The sequence below is a fragment of the Mustela lutreola genome, chromosome 7 (assembly GCF_030435805.1).
Source record: "Mustela lutreola isolate mMusLut2 chromosome 7, mMusLut2.pri, whole genome shotgun sequence".
NCBI classification, from domain to species: domain Eukaryota; kingdom Metazoa; phylum Chordata; class Mammalia; order Carnivora; family Mustelidae; genus Mustela; species Mustela lutreola.
In genome coordinates, this window is record NC_081296.1 from 93517294 (window position 1) to 93536723 (window position 19430).

General features: G+C 34.9%; 1 protein-coding gene across 3 annotated transcripts in view; it reads left to right on the forward strand.

The window, feature by feature from the left end:
- TTC6 (tetratricopeptide repeat domain 6) overlaps positions 1-19430 on the forward strand; it is a 222465-nt gene that overhangs the window by 172856 nt on the left and 30179 nt on the right. For all 3 annotated transcript variants that reach the window (XM_059181956.1, XM_059181957.1, XM_059181958.1), the window contains 8 exons: positions 2518-2600; positions 5774-5850; positions 6292-6452; positions 9355-9489; positions 10908-11057; positions 12275-12415; positions 13668-13781; positions 17544-17663. In XM_059181956.1, coding sequence (XP_059037939.1) covers positions 2518-2600; positions 5774-5850; positions 6292-6452; positions 9355-9489; positions 10908-11057; positions 12275-12415; positions 13668-13781; positions 17544-17663 — 981 coding nt within the window. The remainder of the gene's footprint in view (positions 1-2517; positions 2601-5773; positions 5851-6291; positions 6453-9354; positions 9490-10907; positions 11058-12274; positions 12416-13667; positions 13782-17543; positions 17664-19430) is intronic.

The following is a 19430-nucleotide window of genomic DNA, read 5'->3' on the forward strand; positions in this document are numbered from 1 at the left end:
ATCCATAATTTTATTCTCTAGGGACAATTGCTGTTAATGTTTTGCAGTCTGTTGTTTGGACTCTGTGTGTGTATGTGTGCGTGTGTGTGTGTGTGTGTGTATAGTGAGCAGGTGGGTTTGTAGAATGGGATCCATGCATATAATGAGATCCTACTCGTTCATGCTTACCTTTAATATTGTTTAAATTTTAGAAGTTACTTAAATTAAAAAATGTAATTTAACTTTAGTGTTATAAAGTCAAACAATGCAATAAATAGTAAAAAGTCCTCTCTGATTCCAATCAAATCGGACTTTCCAGTGATAAACTCTACTAACTGCTGTTTCTGCCTTTCAAGATAGATACCCCTGTCTACCACTCCACCACCAACCATCCTGTCCAAAACACTGTCATTCCTCACCAAGATAACTGCAGGGACCTCTTGGTCTTCTTGCTTCTGTTCTTTCCTACTTCTTGATGGATTTTTCAACATAGCAGCTATAATGATCCTATTAAAACATAAGTCAGATTATTTCACTTTGCCCAAAACCCTTTAATAGTTATCCTGCAAAAGCCAAAGGCCTGCAAGAGCCACAGGAATTGGCTCCTTATTACATTTCTACCCTTGTCTTCTAGAAGTCCTCTAATCACACTGATTTCAGTCAGGATAGCCTAGTTTGTGCTGTGGTTAAACACATAGACACACTAACACATATAAACACACACACCAAAAAAATCTCCAAAACACAAAAAGTCACTGTAATAAAATAGCAAATGTTTATTTCTTGCTCATACTGCTTGTCCACTGAGAGTTGGCTAGAGGGTCTTCTCCACTGTCCACATCTCAGGACCCAGTGTGACTGGAGTCCAACGCAAAGTCCTTCTCTTCCTGATGATGGAGGTAGAAGAACCAGGGCAGACTTAGTATTGCCTCAGGGAAAGTTTGCTCTTCACTATTGCTGGGGAAGGGATGGACATACTTGCTTAACTCCATGTTAATGGAGCTAAAGGCTTCTGGAGAAGTTGGAATTCCTTCTGGGCACACTTACACGATATCAGAGTATAAAGACATATATTCAAAGTGTCATTATTCTTAGGAGGAAAAAGTCTATGTGGTAATGGTTGAATAAATTGTGTTGAGTCATACCATAGAATACTATGTAGTCATAAAAACAGTAATTAGAATGATACCAGTATTGTCAAATAAGAAAAGCAAGATTCAGAAAAGAGTGTTAAGTGTGCACAGCATGATCTCATGTAAATAAAACAATTGCAAATCAAACCCTGTGTTTATACATGGAAGAATGCGTATGCCTACTACGTGTGTTCAGCCTACAAAGAGAATCTAATCTAAGGCTGCCTGGAGAAGTCCTACTCCAGGACAGCTTATAAAGATCAGACCGTGAGCCTCCATCTTTCCCAAACAGGGTTTCTTCAATGCATAGATATTGGAACAGGTGGAACAATGCAGACATGATGAAGCTAGATGCTTTATTAATTACACAAAGTGGAGCAGGATCAGCTTGAGAAGCACTGAAGTTCTATGGAAATTCTCAAATTTATTTAAACACATTTCATACTCCCTAATTCTGGATTCCTTCTTTTGACTCCACCCACTATTTCCTCCAGACAGTTTGTATATTTCAACAGATGCTGCCTACTTCTGTGCACAAATTAGTTTTGTGCGTTCTCCTCTTTGTATCACTATGTCAGCGTTGTAGGAGGAGTTGTTGATGTCCCAGGTTCATTTTGCTGGGGTCTTTAGAGTCCTCCTACTCCCAGTGATAGTAGGTTTTTTCCTCCCACATTTGTACAAACCTAGATTATGCTCCTGTGACCTGTATTAAGGAAATAATCAATGTATACATTATATATTGATTTTAAACACATAATTTCCATTGTTCTTGTATTTTGTTTTATTCATTCACTTACTTATTAAGTGCAAACTTGTTATTCCTCCCTTATTTTTTTTTAAAGATTTTATTTATTTATTCAGAGAGAAAGAGAGTGCACATGTGCAAGCAAGGGGAGGAGCAGAGGGAGAGAATCTCAAGTGGACTCCATGTACTGAGTATGGAGCCAGGTGCTGGGCTTGATCTCATGACCCTGAGATCCTAATCTGAACTGAAATTAAGAGTTGCTCACTAACCAACTAAGGCAACCAGGCACTGCTTTCCTCCCCTATTTTTAAGTAGAATTTACTAGTAGTTTTTATTTTACCATCCTTTGCATGCTAGTTTATTAACTAGCGTGGAAAAGGTGTTCTGGTTAAAGGAAAAAACCAAAAAGCTAAGTGAAAAGGGAAAACAAACTATAAATTGTGATATAACCACATTTATGTGGTTTTAAGGAACTAAAGACTTTGCATCATAAACTTAAAAAAAATTTCCTGTATCTTATTTGCAATAAATTTTGATGATTCTTAAAAAATGTGTACTAGAGGATTTTCTTGCAAAATTTCCATACTGATTGGTGGGAGGGAAACATCAGAAGGGAAGCAATCAGTATTATAAGGAAAGCTTCTGTTTATCACTCAACAGTTACATAAACCGAAAGAGGCAGTAAGAGAGTTATCGCGTGCTATCCACCTTCAGCCAGATGGAATCCAATTATATATAATAAGGTATGAACATAGATATGGAGTTCTTCTTTGGATAACTTGGCACATGAGATAGCTGTTGAGATCTTTACTTCCCTCTTGATCCTTCTAGCTCCTCTTTTTGCATTCAATCTCCCAGCAGTGGCCTTCTTCTAATTAACAGGTCAGATATAGCTATTGTATTTATTGTATTAATTTTATGATAATTTATATTATGAAATAATCAGATTTCCCCTTTGCTCTATCCTTGCATCAAAATACAACTATTTAAGCTATGCTATGATCCAGTAATCTTACTACTGGGTATTTCTCTATAGAATACAAATCACTAATTTGAAGATATATATACATCTCTATGTTTATTGCAGCAATATTTACAATAACCAAACTATGGAAACAGCCCAAGTAAGTGTTCATTGGTAGATAAATAGATAAAGAAGATGTGTATATATACAGTGGAATATACTCAACCACAAAAAGAATGAAATCTTGCGATTTGCAAAAACATGGATGGATCTGGAGGGTATAATGCTAAGCAAAATAAACCAGCCACTCAGAGAAAGACAAATACCATGTGATTTCAGTCATTTGTGGAATTTAAGAAACAAAACAAGATGGGGGACAGCAAAGAGACAAACCAAAAAACAGACTCTTAATAAGAGAACAAACAGAGGGTTACCAGAGGGGAGGCTGGTGGAGGGGATGGGTGAACTTTTTATGGCTGTGCAATATTTTGTTGCATATATATATACCATATCTTCTTAAAAACTGAAATGTTGTTGACACACAATGCTACATTAGTTTCAGGTGTGCAACATAGTGATTCAGTAACTCTTTACCTTGTTTTTTATGCTTACCATAAGTGTAGTTACCAACTAAATAATACTATTACAATACTATTGACTCTCCTTCCTATGTTGAATCTTTCATTCCCATGATTTATTCATTTCATCACTGGAAGCCCATACCTTCCATTCTCCTGCACTGATTTTACCCCCCCCCCCCGCCCCCGCAACTATTCTCTTTATTTATGGGTGTTTCTGCTTTTGTAGTCTGTTCATTTGGTTTACATCATTTAGATCCAAGAACTGCTTTTGTTATTTGTTCATTTGGCTTTCGGATCCTACATGTGTAATCATTCAGTATTTGTCTTTTCAGACAATGATACAGTATTTGTATACGATACAAATCATATAGTATTTGTCTTTTCAGACACTTAGATTTCTTCCATATCTTAGGTGTGGCAAATAATGTTGCAATGAGATAGTGGTGCATATACTGTTTTGAATTAGTGTTTCACTTTCTTTGGATAAATACTCAAAAGTAGAATTGTTGGAGCATATGGTATTTCTATTTTTAGTTTTCTGAGGAACTTCCATACTGTTTTTCATAGTGGCTGTACCAATTTGCATTCTTATCAACAGTGTACAAGAGTTCCCTTTTCTTCACATCAATACTTGTTATTTCTTGTCTTTTTGATAATAGCCATTCTGACAGGTGTAAGGTAATATCTCATTGTGCTTTTGATTTGCATTTCCCTGATGATATTGAACATCTTTTGGCCATCCATGTGTCTTCTTTGGAAAAATATTCAAGTGCTTTGCCCATTTTTAATCAGATTATTTGTTTTTTTTTTCTGGTATTGAGTTGTACGAGTTCTTTATATATTTTGGATACAAGTTCCTTATCAGATATAACATTTGCAAATATCTTCTTCCAGTCAGTAAGTTGACTTTTCATTTTGTTAATGGTTTCCTTTGCTGTGCAAGACTTATTATTTTTTCATTCAGTGTAGTCCCATTGCTTTATTTTTGCCCTTGTTTCCTTTGTCTGAGGAGACAGATCCCCCCCAAAATATTGCTAAGACCAATAACAGAGTTTTTGGTCTATGTTTTCTCTTAGGAGTTCTATAGTTTCAGGTTTTACATAAGATAAAGTCTTAGATCCATTTTGAGTTTATTTTTGTGTATGGTGTAAGAAAATGATCCAATTCATTCTTTTGCATATAGCTGTCTATTTTTTCCCAGAACCACTTATTAAAGAGACTGTATCTTCTATTTGCATAGTCTTGCTTCCTTTTTCATAGATTGACTGACCATACCAGTGTGTGTTTATTTCTGGGCTTTCTATTCTCTTCCATTGTCTGTTTTCTGTTTTCTGTCAGTACCATACTGCTTTGATTACTATAATTTTTTAGAATAATTTGAAATCAGGGAGTATGAAACTTCTAGCTTTGTTCTTCTTTTCAAATTGCTTAGGACATTTGGGTTCTTTTGTGGTTTCATACAAATTTTAGGATTATTTGTTCGAGTTTTATGAAAAAAGCCATTGATATTTTGATATGGATTGCCCTGAATCTCTAGATTGCTTTGGATAGCGTGGACATTTTAATAATAATAGTTTTTCATCTATAAGCACTGAATATCTTTTCGTTGACTTGTGTCAACTTCAGTTTCTTCCATCAATGCCTTATAATTTTTAGAGTACATATCTTTCACCTCCTTGTTTAAATTTATTCCTAGGAATTTGTTTCTTTTAGAAGCAATTATAAATGAGATTTTTAAAAAAATTTCTCTTTCAGATCTTTCCTTATTTAGTGTATAGAAACAAAAGATTTTTCTATATTCATTTTGTATCCTGCAACTCTACTGAATTCTTTTATTAGTTCTAATAGTTTTTTTTTTTTTTTTTTTTTTTTGTATTTAGAGTTTTCTCTATATAGTATCATGTCATCTGCAAATAGTGAGAGTTTTACCTCTTCCTTTCTAATTTGGATGCCTTTTATTGCTTTTTCTCGTCTGATTGCTGTGGCTGGGAACTTTATGTTAAACAAAAGGGTCAAGAATGGGCATTCTTGTCTTATTTCTGATCTTAGTGGATAACTTAGTTTTTCACCACTGAGTATGATGTTAGCTGTGGGTTTAGAGTACAAAATTTAAAATACAGATCATTGAAAAAAATTGAGTATTTTTCTTTCAGCTTCACTTTTCCTAAATTGTTTTTCATCACATCTGCATGGTAATTGGTCTATTTAGACTATTTAAATATTTATAATTTTTTCATTGTTTTTAGCATACATATGAAGTATGAATAAAAGTATTATAATTACAAAAATGTAAGTGACTTATTATAAGTTGTTTTGTTTTAGAAAAATTATTTTTTACTGCTTAGAATTAAAAAGGTATTATTTCTTCCAGAGGACAATATCTTCTTATGATGAAATGTTATGATCTTGCAAAGTTTACTATTTATCAAGTAGCAGAAATGAACAAAGGTAAATATAATCAATGCAAAATTAAAATTGTCTTAATTTAAAAATAAATATCTCCTAAAAATGTTTATACTGTTTGCAATAGTTATATATAGATAACATGAAAGGTTTATTTCTAATCAAAGATAGATTTTGAAACTTTATATCTTCAGTTTCATATGTACATAGTCAACTATTAAATGCTTCATAATGAAATGAATCTTGTGAGAGATTATTATAGGAGATGCCAGGGTTATACTTTTATTTTTTTGTTTTTGTTGTTGTTTGTAATTGGAATGTCTTATTTTTGTTGGTGGTAAACAGATTTTAGTATTATTGATGTATTGATTTATTGATTTATTAATCAATATTTCAAATATAAATTATTGAATTGCTTGACTTCTTTAAACTAATTTAATCCTAGATACTTGGTAAAGGTATTGATAAACTTTCTTTTCCTTTTAGGTCTCATTGAGTTGAGTCCTATACAGCAAGCACTCATTTATTCATTTTGTGAAAACCATGACAAGGCCATCCAGGTCTTGGATAGTGTCACTTTGAACAGGCCTGAGCTCACCATGTATATTCTACTAGCAAAAGCCCAAATGAAGGCCAAGAGAAACAAGGTGAAAAGTCTTGGATAACACTTACTAACCTATTAACAGGGATTTTATATTGTGCTTATTAGAATGAAGGCTAACATACTTTCTTAAATTATAACTAAATTATAACATTTATTTATTGATTCTTGTGTTAACATTTGGGTTATTTCTTCTCCTCTTAAGGATAGGGCTGCTATAAATATTCTTTTTCATGTATTCTGTTAACATGTGGAGTAGTTTTCTAGGATATATTCCTAGAGAGTGGAATTGCTGGTGTGTAGAGAATGTGAATATCTAATTTTCAAGAAAGTGACACATTATTACCTAGGGTTGTACCAGTTTATTCTCCTACCTGTCATATACGTGTGTGACTGTTCATTTCCATCCTCTACTGTAACTAGTTATGACTTTATTTTTTTCAACTTAGGAGATAAAAACTGATGTCTCATTGTGATCTTAATTCCCATTTTTCTGTTTGAGCACAGATTGAATATCTTATATGTTTTGTAACCTCTCATATTTCCTGTCTCATCAATATCCTAAACTTATTTTTTGTTTGTTTATCTTGTTCTTATTGATTTTAGGCATTAAAAAATAAATTCTGTATATTAATCCTTGATTAGTTATGTGTGCCATGTTTCTTCTTGAATGTGTGCCTGGTCTTATATAGAGGTTCTTAATTTTAATGTAGTAGAATTAATATATTTTTTATTTTATTGTCATGGCTTTAAAAAAATCTTGTTTTAAGAAATTTTTCCCTACCCCAAGGTCATATGGGTATTCTTCCATATTTTCTCCTAAATGCTTAAAAGTTTTGTTTTTTCCATTTAAGACTTTAACTTAAATGATTTCTTTGAGTGTGAGATAAGTGATAAAATATCAGTTTTCCCCATATGGATATTCAGGTGTTCTAGTGTCATTTATTGAAATGTTCTCTCAAACCAAAGATCTGAAGAGGTACATCTAGTTTTCATGTATATGCAGATCTGAATTTGGGCTCTTTATTCTGTTCTTTTGGTCAGTTTTTTATTTATCCCTGGCCCAATAGTGTAGTCTTTTTTTTTTTTTTTTAAGTTTTATGTGTTTATTTTTAGAGAGGGGGAGAGAGAGAGAGAGCAGGGGGAGGAGGGGCAGAAAGAGAGAGAAAGAATCTCAAGAAGACTCCCTGCTAAGCACAGAGCCCAGTGCAGGCTCATGACCCCAAGATCATGACCTGAGCTGAAATCAAGAGTAGGATGCTCAACTGACTGAGCCACCCAGGTGCCCCTACAATGTCCAAATTATTATGATAGTTAATTATTATAGTTTTATTATAGTTCTTGATATCTGGTAGAGCTAGTCCCTACACCATATTTTTATCTAGGAAACTCCTGGTTATTCTCTTCTATATACATTTTAAATTCAGCTTGTCAAGATCCATTAAAAATTCTGTCAACTCTAGGTTATTGTAAGGAGAATTTTATGATATCAAATTTCTTTTTGGAATACTCTTCTGTTTACTTTAAACTTCTCTGCCCCTACCCATTGTTCTGTAGAAACTCGGGGTTACCTTTGCCCTCTTCTATCCAATCAATAGTGATGTTCACCTGGTTCTTTCTAAATATCTTTCAATTCTACTTCCTTTCTCTATTTCTGTGATCATTATCCTAGTTCAAAGCACACATTTATTTTGCTAGAATGATAGCAACCGTGTTGCTCTCTTCCAAGCTTTTATCCACACAACAGACATAGTATACTCTTTAGAATGTAAATATGCTTTACCTGCAAGCCCCATCAGAGCTTCCCTAGGAGACTTTTTTAGAGTCGTGAAGAAGTGACAGGCAGGACATCAGCGATGAGAAGCAGCAGGAGGAAGTGAAGATGTGTTCACTTTAATTTTAAATGGGATGGAAGACTCAGTGGACTCAAAGAGATAATGAAGGGGCAGTAATCCAGAAGAGGCAGGAAATAACTTATGTTCCAGTGGGGCAGAAGGAGTTGGGGTCAAGGATACAGCTTGAGAAATTAGCTCTGGAATGGAGAAGAAAGGAAACCACTCAAAGACAGGAGAGAAAAAAGATGGAGATGAAGGAAGATAAAGATACACTGAAAACTAAAAAGGAGGGAAGTGGAGAAAGAAAGTGATATCTTTTTTTTCTACAGCAAGGTCACATCGGAGAGTGAGGGTGGAAAGATGGACATTAAGGTGGGCTGTAAATATATGAAGTAAAAGTTAAGTGGGGGGCACAGAGGACACTTAGCATATCCAAGCTAAATCTCATGGTGTCTTTAGTAATCTAATATAATTTAAAAAATGGGCTAAAGGGTCATAAATATTTGTATTTCCATATAGATAAATGTACCTATTAGTTTGTTATAAAAAGTCATTTCTGTCTGAGAAATTGAATTTTTTTCATTAATGAATTTCAACTAGTTTAAATGGGTGATTTTTGATGTTAGTTCATTTCCTGGTGCCAGCAGAATCCCATAAGAGGACAGTAGGACAAAATACAGGAAAACCACATCAGATATTATCATTGGAAATCCTTTACTATCTAATAGCTGTCTAGTATTTCTTCCAGGAACATTTCTAAAGAATTGGCCATAAACTAGTCTATAAATTTAAGTTGATTTTAGGCTATGAGAAAATAATCTTTAGAACTTAGAAATTATAGCTTCAAAGTGCGCATGTATAAGCCTGCTTAAGTAGTGGATTGTAGGAGAGGCACCTTGGTGGGATTCCCTGCCATCAGATTCCCTGCCTGGGTCCTTGTCTGGCAGTGCACTGACAAGGCCTGTGTCATTACCAGGCCTGTGTGCCTAGGGTGAAATGTGAGTCAGGCTGTGCACTCAGGATTCCCTTTAATGTTTAAGCTGTCTTGTTCATCACGTTAAATAAATACCAGAAAGAAACATTCTCGTCTTTTTTTTTTTTTTATCACTCTAGGAAGCTGTGAGAATGTTTAAAAAGGCATTGGATATCTTTTCTCATTCTGATAAAGGACCAAATGCGGTAGCAGCTTCAGCAGACTGTCTGTATAACTTGGGTCTTTGTTACATGGAAGAAGGCAACATACAAATGGTATTTTGTATGTTTAGGAGCATAGATTATTTGTGATTATAGAAAATCATTCTTTGCATTCAATTTCTTTTCTGACCTATACAGTGAGTGACTAGACCAAATTTCTTTCTTTCTTTTTTTTTTTTTTAAAGATTTTATTTATTTATTTATTTGACAGACAGAGATCACAAGTAGGCAGAGAGGCAGGCAGAGAGAGAGAGAGAGAGAGAGAGAGAGGCAGGGGTGGGGGTGGGGGTGGGAAGCAGGCTCCCTGCTGAGCAGAGCCTGATGCAGGGCTCAATCCCAGGACCATGGGATCATGACCCGAGCCAAAGGCAAAGGCTTTAACCCACTGAGCCACACAGGCGCCCTAGACCAAATTTCTTATAAAGGTTGGCTTATTACAATCAGTGTGAACTCTGCAATGCCTACTATATTGTTTTACTTATTCAACACATTTTATTTGAGACTTGTTTGTTCACAGTATTCCAAAGACTAATGTCTGACTCCTACCAAAACAGTAAATCTAACTGTAAGAAATTATTATAGCATAATATTTTTATCACAATAAGAATTTATTTATTAAATTATAAGTACTTTATTTAAAAAAAACATTTATTTATGTAGAGAGAAAGGGAACGTGAGCAGGGAAGGGACAGAGGGACAGGAAGAGCGAGAATCTCAAGCAGACTCCATTTTAAAATTGTTAATGATATGACAAAATAATTGTTATTTTATAATGGCTAACATGGGGTATTTCATAATTTAATTTCTCTACACACAGACATATAGACACAGACACACATAGTCATGCACACACACCCACACACCATTCTGGTCTCTGTATTCCTAGGGTCTTGCAACTCCATAAACTTGAAAAAGAGTTGCACTTAATTAGTAGTTCCATTAGGAAATCCCCTAAAATATAAGATTAATTATAAATCTTTTCTGTGTTTTTAGCCCTTTTGGACAACCAGAGCAAACCTATCTTTGCTTTACAATGTTGGGAAAAATTTTAGAGTTCCACTGTTAAGAAATTTCATAACTATATATCTGCTATGGTTCTTGGAACCTCATGAAAAATAAATGTACAAGTTGTACTTTGAATAAACACAATATGAAGAATAGCAATTAAAATTGTACTTCCAGAAGTACTGCCATCTAACAATATGGGTTATATTGACATTACTCTGGGAGTAAAGGGACCTATAAATTACAGTAATAAACCTGGCCTGTTTATATTACTTTTATTTTCTTAACAAAGTTCACTGGGAAAAATGAATTTAAAGTGACCAAAGATAAGTGAAAACTTTTCTACGATTGTTACACACTATAATTTATTAACATTTTAAATTAATATATTCTACTCATTCATTTATCTTCACTAATATATTCTACTCACTCTGTTCTACTCACTACTTAACAAAATACTCTTCTAGGCTTTTGATTGTTTTACAAAAGCTGTGAAAGCAAATCCTGATTTTGCAGAAGGCTTTTATCAACGTGGGCTTTGTAAAGTAAAACTCCACAAGGATAGCTCGGTCCTGGATTTTAATCGTGCAATTACCCTCAATCCAAAACATTACCAGGTATTTAAATGAATAATTTCAATGATTTGGAGAATGTGTCAAATTTGTTAAAACTACTAAATCTTCATATGTCATTGTTATTAATTAGCAAGATTTGGTTACTTATACCTACTTTTGGCTGTGTTTTGATAATTCCTGTATCTGTATTTCCCCCTGAACTAAAAATTTTGTTTATAATAGTAATGCTTTACGTAAAAGTGCTTCATGAATTGTGATGTTTATAAATACTGTTAATATTTTATTGTACCTATTATGATTCATATACTGTTATTAATTTTTTTACTTCATCTTTTGCTATCACATTTATTCCTGCCTTTTAAGAGGCTGTACAGACAACACAAAATTCAATAGGTGAAGCTTGACTATGAAATTTGAATATGCTAAATATTAGATGATTTTAGAGAATACTGTTAATTTTCTCAGATATATAATGATAGTGTGCTTATCTAGGAGAATGTTTGCATAATGGAAAGCCTGGAGGTCGCCAGGTATTATGTATTAAGTATAGTGATGTCTACAACTTATTTTCAAATAGTTCAGAAAAATAGATATAATAAATATTGTGAAATAATAATCATTGAATCCACATGGTAGTTATATGGATGTTCATTGTACTATTTTTTAAATTATTCTCTATGTTCAAAATACTTTATTACTTTAAAAAAAGAGTTATTTAGGGGCACCTGGGTGGCTCAGTGGGTTAAAGCCTCTGCCTTTGGCTCAGGTCATGATCTCAGGGTCCTGGAATCGAGCCCCGCATCAGGCTCTCTGCTCGGCAGGAAGCCTGCTTCCCTTCCTCTCTCTGCCTGCCTCTCTGTCCGCTTGAGATCTCTGTCTGTCAAATAAATAAATAAAAATCTTAAAAAAAAAAGTTATTTATTTGAGAGTAAGTGTGTGCATGAGTGGGGGAGGGGCAAAGGGACTGGGAGAGAGAATCTCAAGCAAACTCCCCACTGAGCTCGGAATCTACACGGGGCTGGGTCCCACAGCCCTCACCGAGATCATGACCTGAGCCGAAACTGAGAGTCAGATGCTCAAGGACTGAGCCACCCAGGTGCCTGTTTGAAATATTTTCTAATAAAAGAGAGTGGGGGAAAAAAGACTATATTTTATACCGTTTTTGGATGGCATGGATTTGTTCAAACTATATCTTTTGGGAGAATTGATGCTTTACTAAAATATTCATTCCTGCTTTCCTCTGCTCTTTTCCTGAAAAGGCATACTTAAGCCGAGTAGCCTTCTATGGTTTGAAAGGCAGATACTCCAAAGCAATCTTGAATTGTAATGAGGCTATTAAAATTTATCCTCAGAGTGTGCGTGCCTATATCTACAGAGGAGTTCTGAAATACTACAACAAGGTAGGGCTGTTTCCTGTCTTGTTAAGTGAGATTTTAGAGTGCGTGGATGCTCAGATTTGTCAAGTTGTGACTAGCTTCCTTTTTCCTTCTGTGGGGGAGAATCCCCATGGTATAAAGGGCACAACTGCATAGAACCCTTTATGCTTTCACAGTACATCAAAGGGATTTCAATTCATAATTTTGCACAAAATAGTGATATTTACTTTTTATATTTTAACTAGCACTTACTACTTATTAAGAAAGTAGCGTATATTCATTGCAAAGGGTTTGGAAATTACATAGGGGAATAAAGAAGATTAAAATCACCTATTACTCCCATCATCAAGTGAAAATTCCTGAGAGCATTTTGGTTTATTTACATTTAGTCTTTTTTTTTTCCCTGAAAATATGATATGTATTTTCCAAAACTGGGATTATGCTACTTAAAAATTTGTTGTGCCTTGCTTCTCACAATTTTTGAAGATACCATTTTTAAAGACTGAATAATATTCTACCATAGTTTATTTTTATTGTTGGGCATTTTACTGTTTTACCATTTTGCTGTCTTAAATAATATACACACTGAGAACAAAGCCATTGCTGGAATTTATGATTGACTCCTAAATGGAACTTACTGGATCAAATGGTGTGAGCAGCCCCATTGATATCTGATACTTCATGGAATACTTTGTTTCTCCCTACTTTTCTTTTCTGACCTTTCTTTGTAACTATTTCATATGAAATATTTTGCAAATAATACCTTAAGACAAAGGTAAGACCTTGTATTACATGTTAAGTCCATGAAAATTACTATCTACAGAAATGAATGATCTAAGTTATCAGAGACGCATCAAAGAGGAAGTGAAAGAGACCATGGGTAGAAAACATGACCATTATGTTACATAACAGTATGCGTGACAGAAGCAAGCAAGGTTTGGTGAATGTTTGCTGGATGAATGTGGCTTCTCTTTTACTAATAAGAAGTATAATCTTTTTGCTTTATAGCAATATTGGCAATAAGATAATCATCTAAATTAAATTATATATTGAATTTTATTTGTGGGTAGGAGAAACATTATTATAAATAATTCCTACCAAGAGATCTTAATTAACTCTGTGAAAGATTAGCTTAATTGTCTTAATTTCACAGATGATGCACAGAATGGGTAAATGAATGTTCCAAAAAATTTGATAGAATCGAGAATTTATTTTGCAATTAAATTTCAGTCCATTATGATTGATCCTTCTTATCTAGTTATTTTTTTCTTTGCAGACTTATAAGCTAGCGATTACAGATTTAACTACAGCTATCAATATGGACAAAAACAGTTATGTAGCATTTTATAACAGAGCATTATGCTACACCAAGATAAACGAACTTCGAATGGTAAGTGACCATTTTAGTAAACTACACATTTGTAAACACATTTAAAGCAAGTGTAAAGCATTTTCTTCTGTTATAGTTCTGAAAAGTATTTCCTGTGGAAATACACATACACACACATAAACACACACACAAACTTGAGAAACCAAAGAACAGTTTCAAAGAATATTTAAGGTTTTATTGGTCCTCACCAAATATATTTATACAATCTTTGCAATGTCACATGAGAATTAATTTTACAATGCTCATAAGCATTTAAAGGTATTTACAAATTAAAATATATTTCACAATTCTCATTTGAGTGAATGTTTCTACTGATATACTGCTTGCAGAATTTTTTTTTCCAATATGCTTTTTTTTAATTTTTAATTTTTTATAAACATATAATATATTTTTATCCCCAGGGGTACAGGTCTGTGAATCGCCAGGTTTACACACTTCACAGCGCTCACCAAAGCACATTGCTTGCAGAATTTTTAAGCAGTGATCATTAACAATATCTTTGCTTCAAAATCTCAACATTAGCTAGAAAAGTTTGTTTAGGGATTTTTTTTTTTTTTTTTTTTTGTACAGTACTCAGACCACACAGACGCAGCAGGGAGTTTTCCACTATGGTTTTCCAGGTCTAGGACCAGTGACAAGCATTGCCTGTGTATTTTGAAGCCCCAAATGATGGCTGCAGTAAAACTTTTTCCTCTGTTTGTCCTGATCCACCTTCTACCTGGGCAGAATGTCTTTTCTGTTTTCTAATCTTACCCTTCTCTTCCCTACCCCTGCAGGACTGGTCCTTTCCAAGTCAAGATTTCTCGCTGGCCAGCTGGTCTTGGCTTCTCATTGCCTTGCCCGCCCTCTCGCTTCTCTCCTCTGTTGTTCTGTTGTCTGCTTGTCTTCCCTTCTCATTTCTCTCTACTTCCACAGTTAGTGAAGCTTTCCTCTAAGAGACTACCTCGCATTCCCACTGTTCTCCTCCAACCTCCTTGAAATTTGGACAGTGGAATCTGTTTAAGACGTTGGGAGATTTAGAGAGGTATTTGCTATGGAAAGGAAGAAGTTGAGAACCATTGTTCCTACCTAAGAGACTGTAGAATTCCTGGCAGCCTGTCTGTCAGGTTTCCTCCAGAAATCTTGACAAATGAATAACTAATTTTTAACGAAGGAGTTGTTAAGATTCTAAAAGCTAATTAAAGGATCATTTATCAAGTAACCTGCACAGCAGGCATCTTTGACCGGCTCCCTCCCCACCCCATTCCTGCCTTTTCTGGGTAACTCTGAAGCCACAAACAATGGACTGGGTGGGGGCAGGGAACTCCCATTTTTGTTATCTCTGATATCTAGCAGAATCAGTGTTCTAATTCAGTGTTCTAAAATGAGAAACTACCTGGAGATCTAACTAGAATAATGACATTGGTTATCTTAGAGCTGCTAGCCAGCTCACACATTTCCTCCAACGAAGACACTTTACAGAGGAGGAAATGGAAGCAGGGAGAAGCTAGGAACATATCCAAGTCACACAGAGTAGAAAGCTGGATTGGCGTTCACAGGTTTGTTTGCTTCTGGCTAACAGTCTTTAGGTGGCTTTGTAAAACCAGCTGACCTCCAGCGTGTGGACCGGATGTCATTTAACAGTGTCTGCCCCTCCCTGTTTGTCTCCCTCCACCTGTTTCTCAGCATTCTTGTCGTGACTAGAGTGAGAAAACCCAAGTACCTTTCTGCAGAAAATGCACTTAGGCATTCTTCTAAGATATGCTATCATAAAAAATTAAGAAGAGGGGAATTCTGCTTCCTACTGATGAAGTCCCAGAACCTAAGTCAGGTTCGGTGGGGTGAGGAGGTTCGGAGCCGACGACTAAAGAAAGAATTCTTAAGACGTCGTTGGTGCAAAAGGTGATTTATTAGAGCATGTCCTCAGCCAGCCTCCTGTTCCCTCATCACTACCACCTCATTTCAATATAAATAACTGTTACCACTTACTTAGGGCTTATTGGGTGACAAGCACTGAGCTATATGCTTTACCAACATACAATCAAAATATTTTTAAGTGGACTTTTACAACAATATGATGTTATTAATATTCCAATTTTATATGTGAGTAGAGTGAGGCTTAGTGTTAAGTAATTTCCCCAAGACTGAAGATCTAGTAATAATAGCAGAGGCATGATCCAAATCCTGCTCACTGACCTTCATGACATCTCATTTCCCACCTTTTGTTTCCTCCTGTGTCACCTATTCAGCTGCTTAGTGGATCTCCAGGGCATCTTACAGGTTTTATATTCTGGGATTCCATGACAGGAAAACTGCAAACATTCTAGTTTTGTTTTGTTTTGTTTTATGCATATTATGAATTATTTTTACAGCTCTGCCAGAGGTTTGCTTATCATTTTGTCACAACGCACATACAGGATTTTTAATTGTACAGTTCTTTTAGACACTTGAGTGTTTGGTAATGAAATACTGGAGAAGGACCAATGAGCAAATAGTAAAATGCTTATTTGTATTTTCAGTTAGCATGAGCTACAGGCATAGAAAATTTGACCCTTTTCTGATGAAACAGTAGAGGCTACTTTCAGGGAAACAGGTTTGAGCGATGATAGGTAGTAACGGCCCACAGCCACCCCCTGGCTGAATAGAAAGCCCAGTCAGGTGACCCACCTTAAAATATCTGTAGGCCTTAACTAACTAAAGGACTTTTTACAACCTGACACAATTACTAAAAAAGGAGGAGATTCCAAACTTGGCATACCTCTTCACCCTCCCTCTTTAAAAACAGTGTCCACCCACTACCTCCTTATAGGCTTTCCTCTGCTGGCCTGCCTGCCCACTCACTTGCTGTGTATTTGATATACTTCTACTTCCTTTGTTTTGCTTCAGGTGAAATCTGTCACTGCCCATGCCACCAGTTTCCACCCCATCAGCGCCCTATATCTGGGAACCCCCATCCAGTTGAGAGACACCCCATTTAAATATCATAGAAATCCATATGGCACTTTTGGACAAAATGTTCAGTAGGAAAATAAGAGATTAAGTTCCAACCATAAATCCCCAGATTTATGCTATTCTTAGTACCTGGTATAGAGTCACTGGAAAGAATAAAAAAAGATTAAAGTAATGGAGAAAGGTCCTATGAATTGATAATTCTTAGTTTAGATTAGTGTCTTTCAAAATATAAGTATGCTTATCAAAATATTTTGAAGTAATTTTCCAATGAGTGCTTATTTGTGTATTAAAATCGATTTTCATTGATTCGTGATTTATTCATTCAACAAAAATTTATCTACTGCCATTAGAGGCAGGCACTGAGTTAGTTATTTACAATGGTAAACCAAATAGATAAACTCTGCCTCCATAAAGATTAGGTTTCAGTGGGAAAAACAATAAAACACTAAAAAGGAATTAAATTTTAAAAGGTAACAAGCGCTGTGCTTTAATGTCAAAAGTCATTTGGTGAAACTACTGAGAGGGGGAAGGGTATTGCGTCTCCCACCCTCAACCATTCCAAACCATATACAATAAAAATCCTTAGGATGATCCAGAGATTACATGTGAAAGGCGAGTACAGTGTGGATCATTTATTAAAAACATAGCAGTGTCTGTAATATTTAGTTAACAGGACCCTTTAAATCTGAGTGATTATTTTTGTCCATAAAAGTAAGTCACATTAAAAATCCATGTTAGGTCCTCGTTTGGGCATAAACGCATTTGTTCATAGCCAATGTGGAAGGCCCTAGAGAGTTAAATCTATGTTGTAAGTGATTATTTTATTTTTAGGCATTAATAGACTATGGAATTGTGCTTCTTCTTGATGCTGGAGAAACTGTGACTTTAAATACTTTCATTAATCGTGGACTCATCTACGTAGAGTTACAGCAGTATAGTTTCGCATTGGAGGTAAACCTTCCTTCCTGTTTACTTGTAAAAATGAACCCACTTGATTTTGCACATTCTCTTCTGAAAACTAGTGAACAAATTTTTCTTGGTATCAAATGGCAATATTAACAAGCAATAAAAACTTAGCAAGAACTGTATTGAAGTACTTTGAATGAATAATACAATCTTTGCTCAAAAATGTGTATTTTTACTTTGTTTTGATTACAGGTAAACAGTTAATATATAAAAAAGTGTTTCTGATTTGATGAACTATCAATACACTCACCTTCTCTCACGGAGTATCTTGGCTACAAATAAGACTCAATTATTTGGCAAATAAAATGATTTATGTATCAGTTTATTTTGCAGCTCGGTGCTAATTCTTCCTCATTCAGAATTTTCCTCATTCCCCACTGAAAATATATAAAAATAAATCTGTTTAGCATAGGGCAGAAAATGGCTGCTCAAAATAGGCTACTGGGAATAGACTTTTAAGTTACTGGAAACAGGCACTCAGAATTGCAATAAAAGAGCATCTGCAGTGTATCAAAAGAGAAATAGGTTGTTTAAAATGTATTTTAGTAATTAATTGTTATTAATTATAATTAAAATTCATCATTTTCATTTTTATCTTATTTGTATTGTCTATTTTAAATTAACTTTGGAATTAAGATTAAGAGATATGAGGCAAAAATCAAATAGTAATTTGAAGTTGGCGGTTAAATAATGGTAGTTTTGCTTTTGTGTTTCTGAGGAAAGACAACAGAATAACAATGAGAATAAGAATAACAATAAGAATGTAATGAGTGTTCCCTAATTTTTTCACCTTTAGAGATGGCTTGTATTATTTTTCTGTGTCCTAGAGTTAACTTTAGAGATTCTACTCCCACAGAAATACTTATTATTAAGGAGGTGTCTGAAAAATCTTGTTCTAGGGAATTTATACTATGAAGAAATGTAATTTTAAGAGTTGAACTCCTTTAGGTTTTGGTTTTGAGATATACCATTTAGAATTCCCTCAAGAAGAAGAGGCTAAAGAACTTTTTTGGGATAGGCAAGTGAGCTATGGAACTCTGGGTCACAGTATTTGAGCGGAACAAGTGAGGAAAATGGGGGTTGAGAGGAAAAGACTTCAGCTGTTGGGGAGTTAAATTCAGGCCCTGTGTTATCTAGCAAGTATATACCATTTAGTACTTAATAAAATCTTCCAACTAGGAAGGGTAAGATTTGAACTCAGATTTGAACTCAGATCTTTCTTAATTCCAAATCTTATGCTCTTTCTCACAAGGCAAGTAACTGGCATTGGTGGTAAAATCACAGAGATCATTAAGACAGAGTTCCAGTCCTTGAGGAGCTCATGGTCTAGTGGGAATCATTATTAACCCTTTCTTTTCTTTATCCCACATCAACTCATGAGTCAGTCCAGTTAGCTCTCCCATCAAAACACATTTTTAATTCATCACTTCTCATTTTTGCCACTGCTGTCCTCCTAATTCAGGCCACAATCATCTCTCCTTTGTGGACTTTGTAGTAGCTTCTTAACTGGCCTCTCTGATTTTGTTCTTGTTCTCCAGCATGCTGTTTCTTACACAACAGCCAGAGAGACCTCTTAAAAACCTAAAGAAGGTCGAATTATTCCTTGGCTCAAAACATTCCATTGCTTCCTATAACATTTAGAATGCAATCTGGATTCTTTTCTTTTCTTTTTCTTTTGCAATCAGAATTCTTGACTATGGCCAGCCAAGACCCTAAATGATCTGATTGTTGTTTACTCATCTGATTTCATTG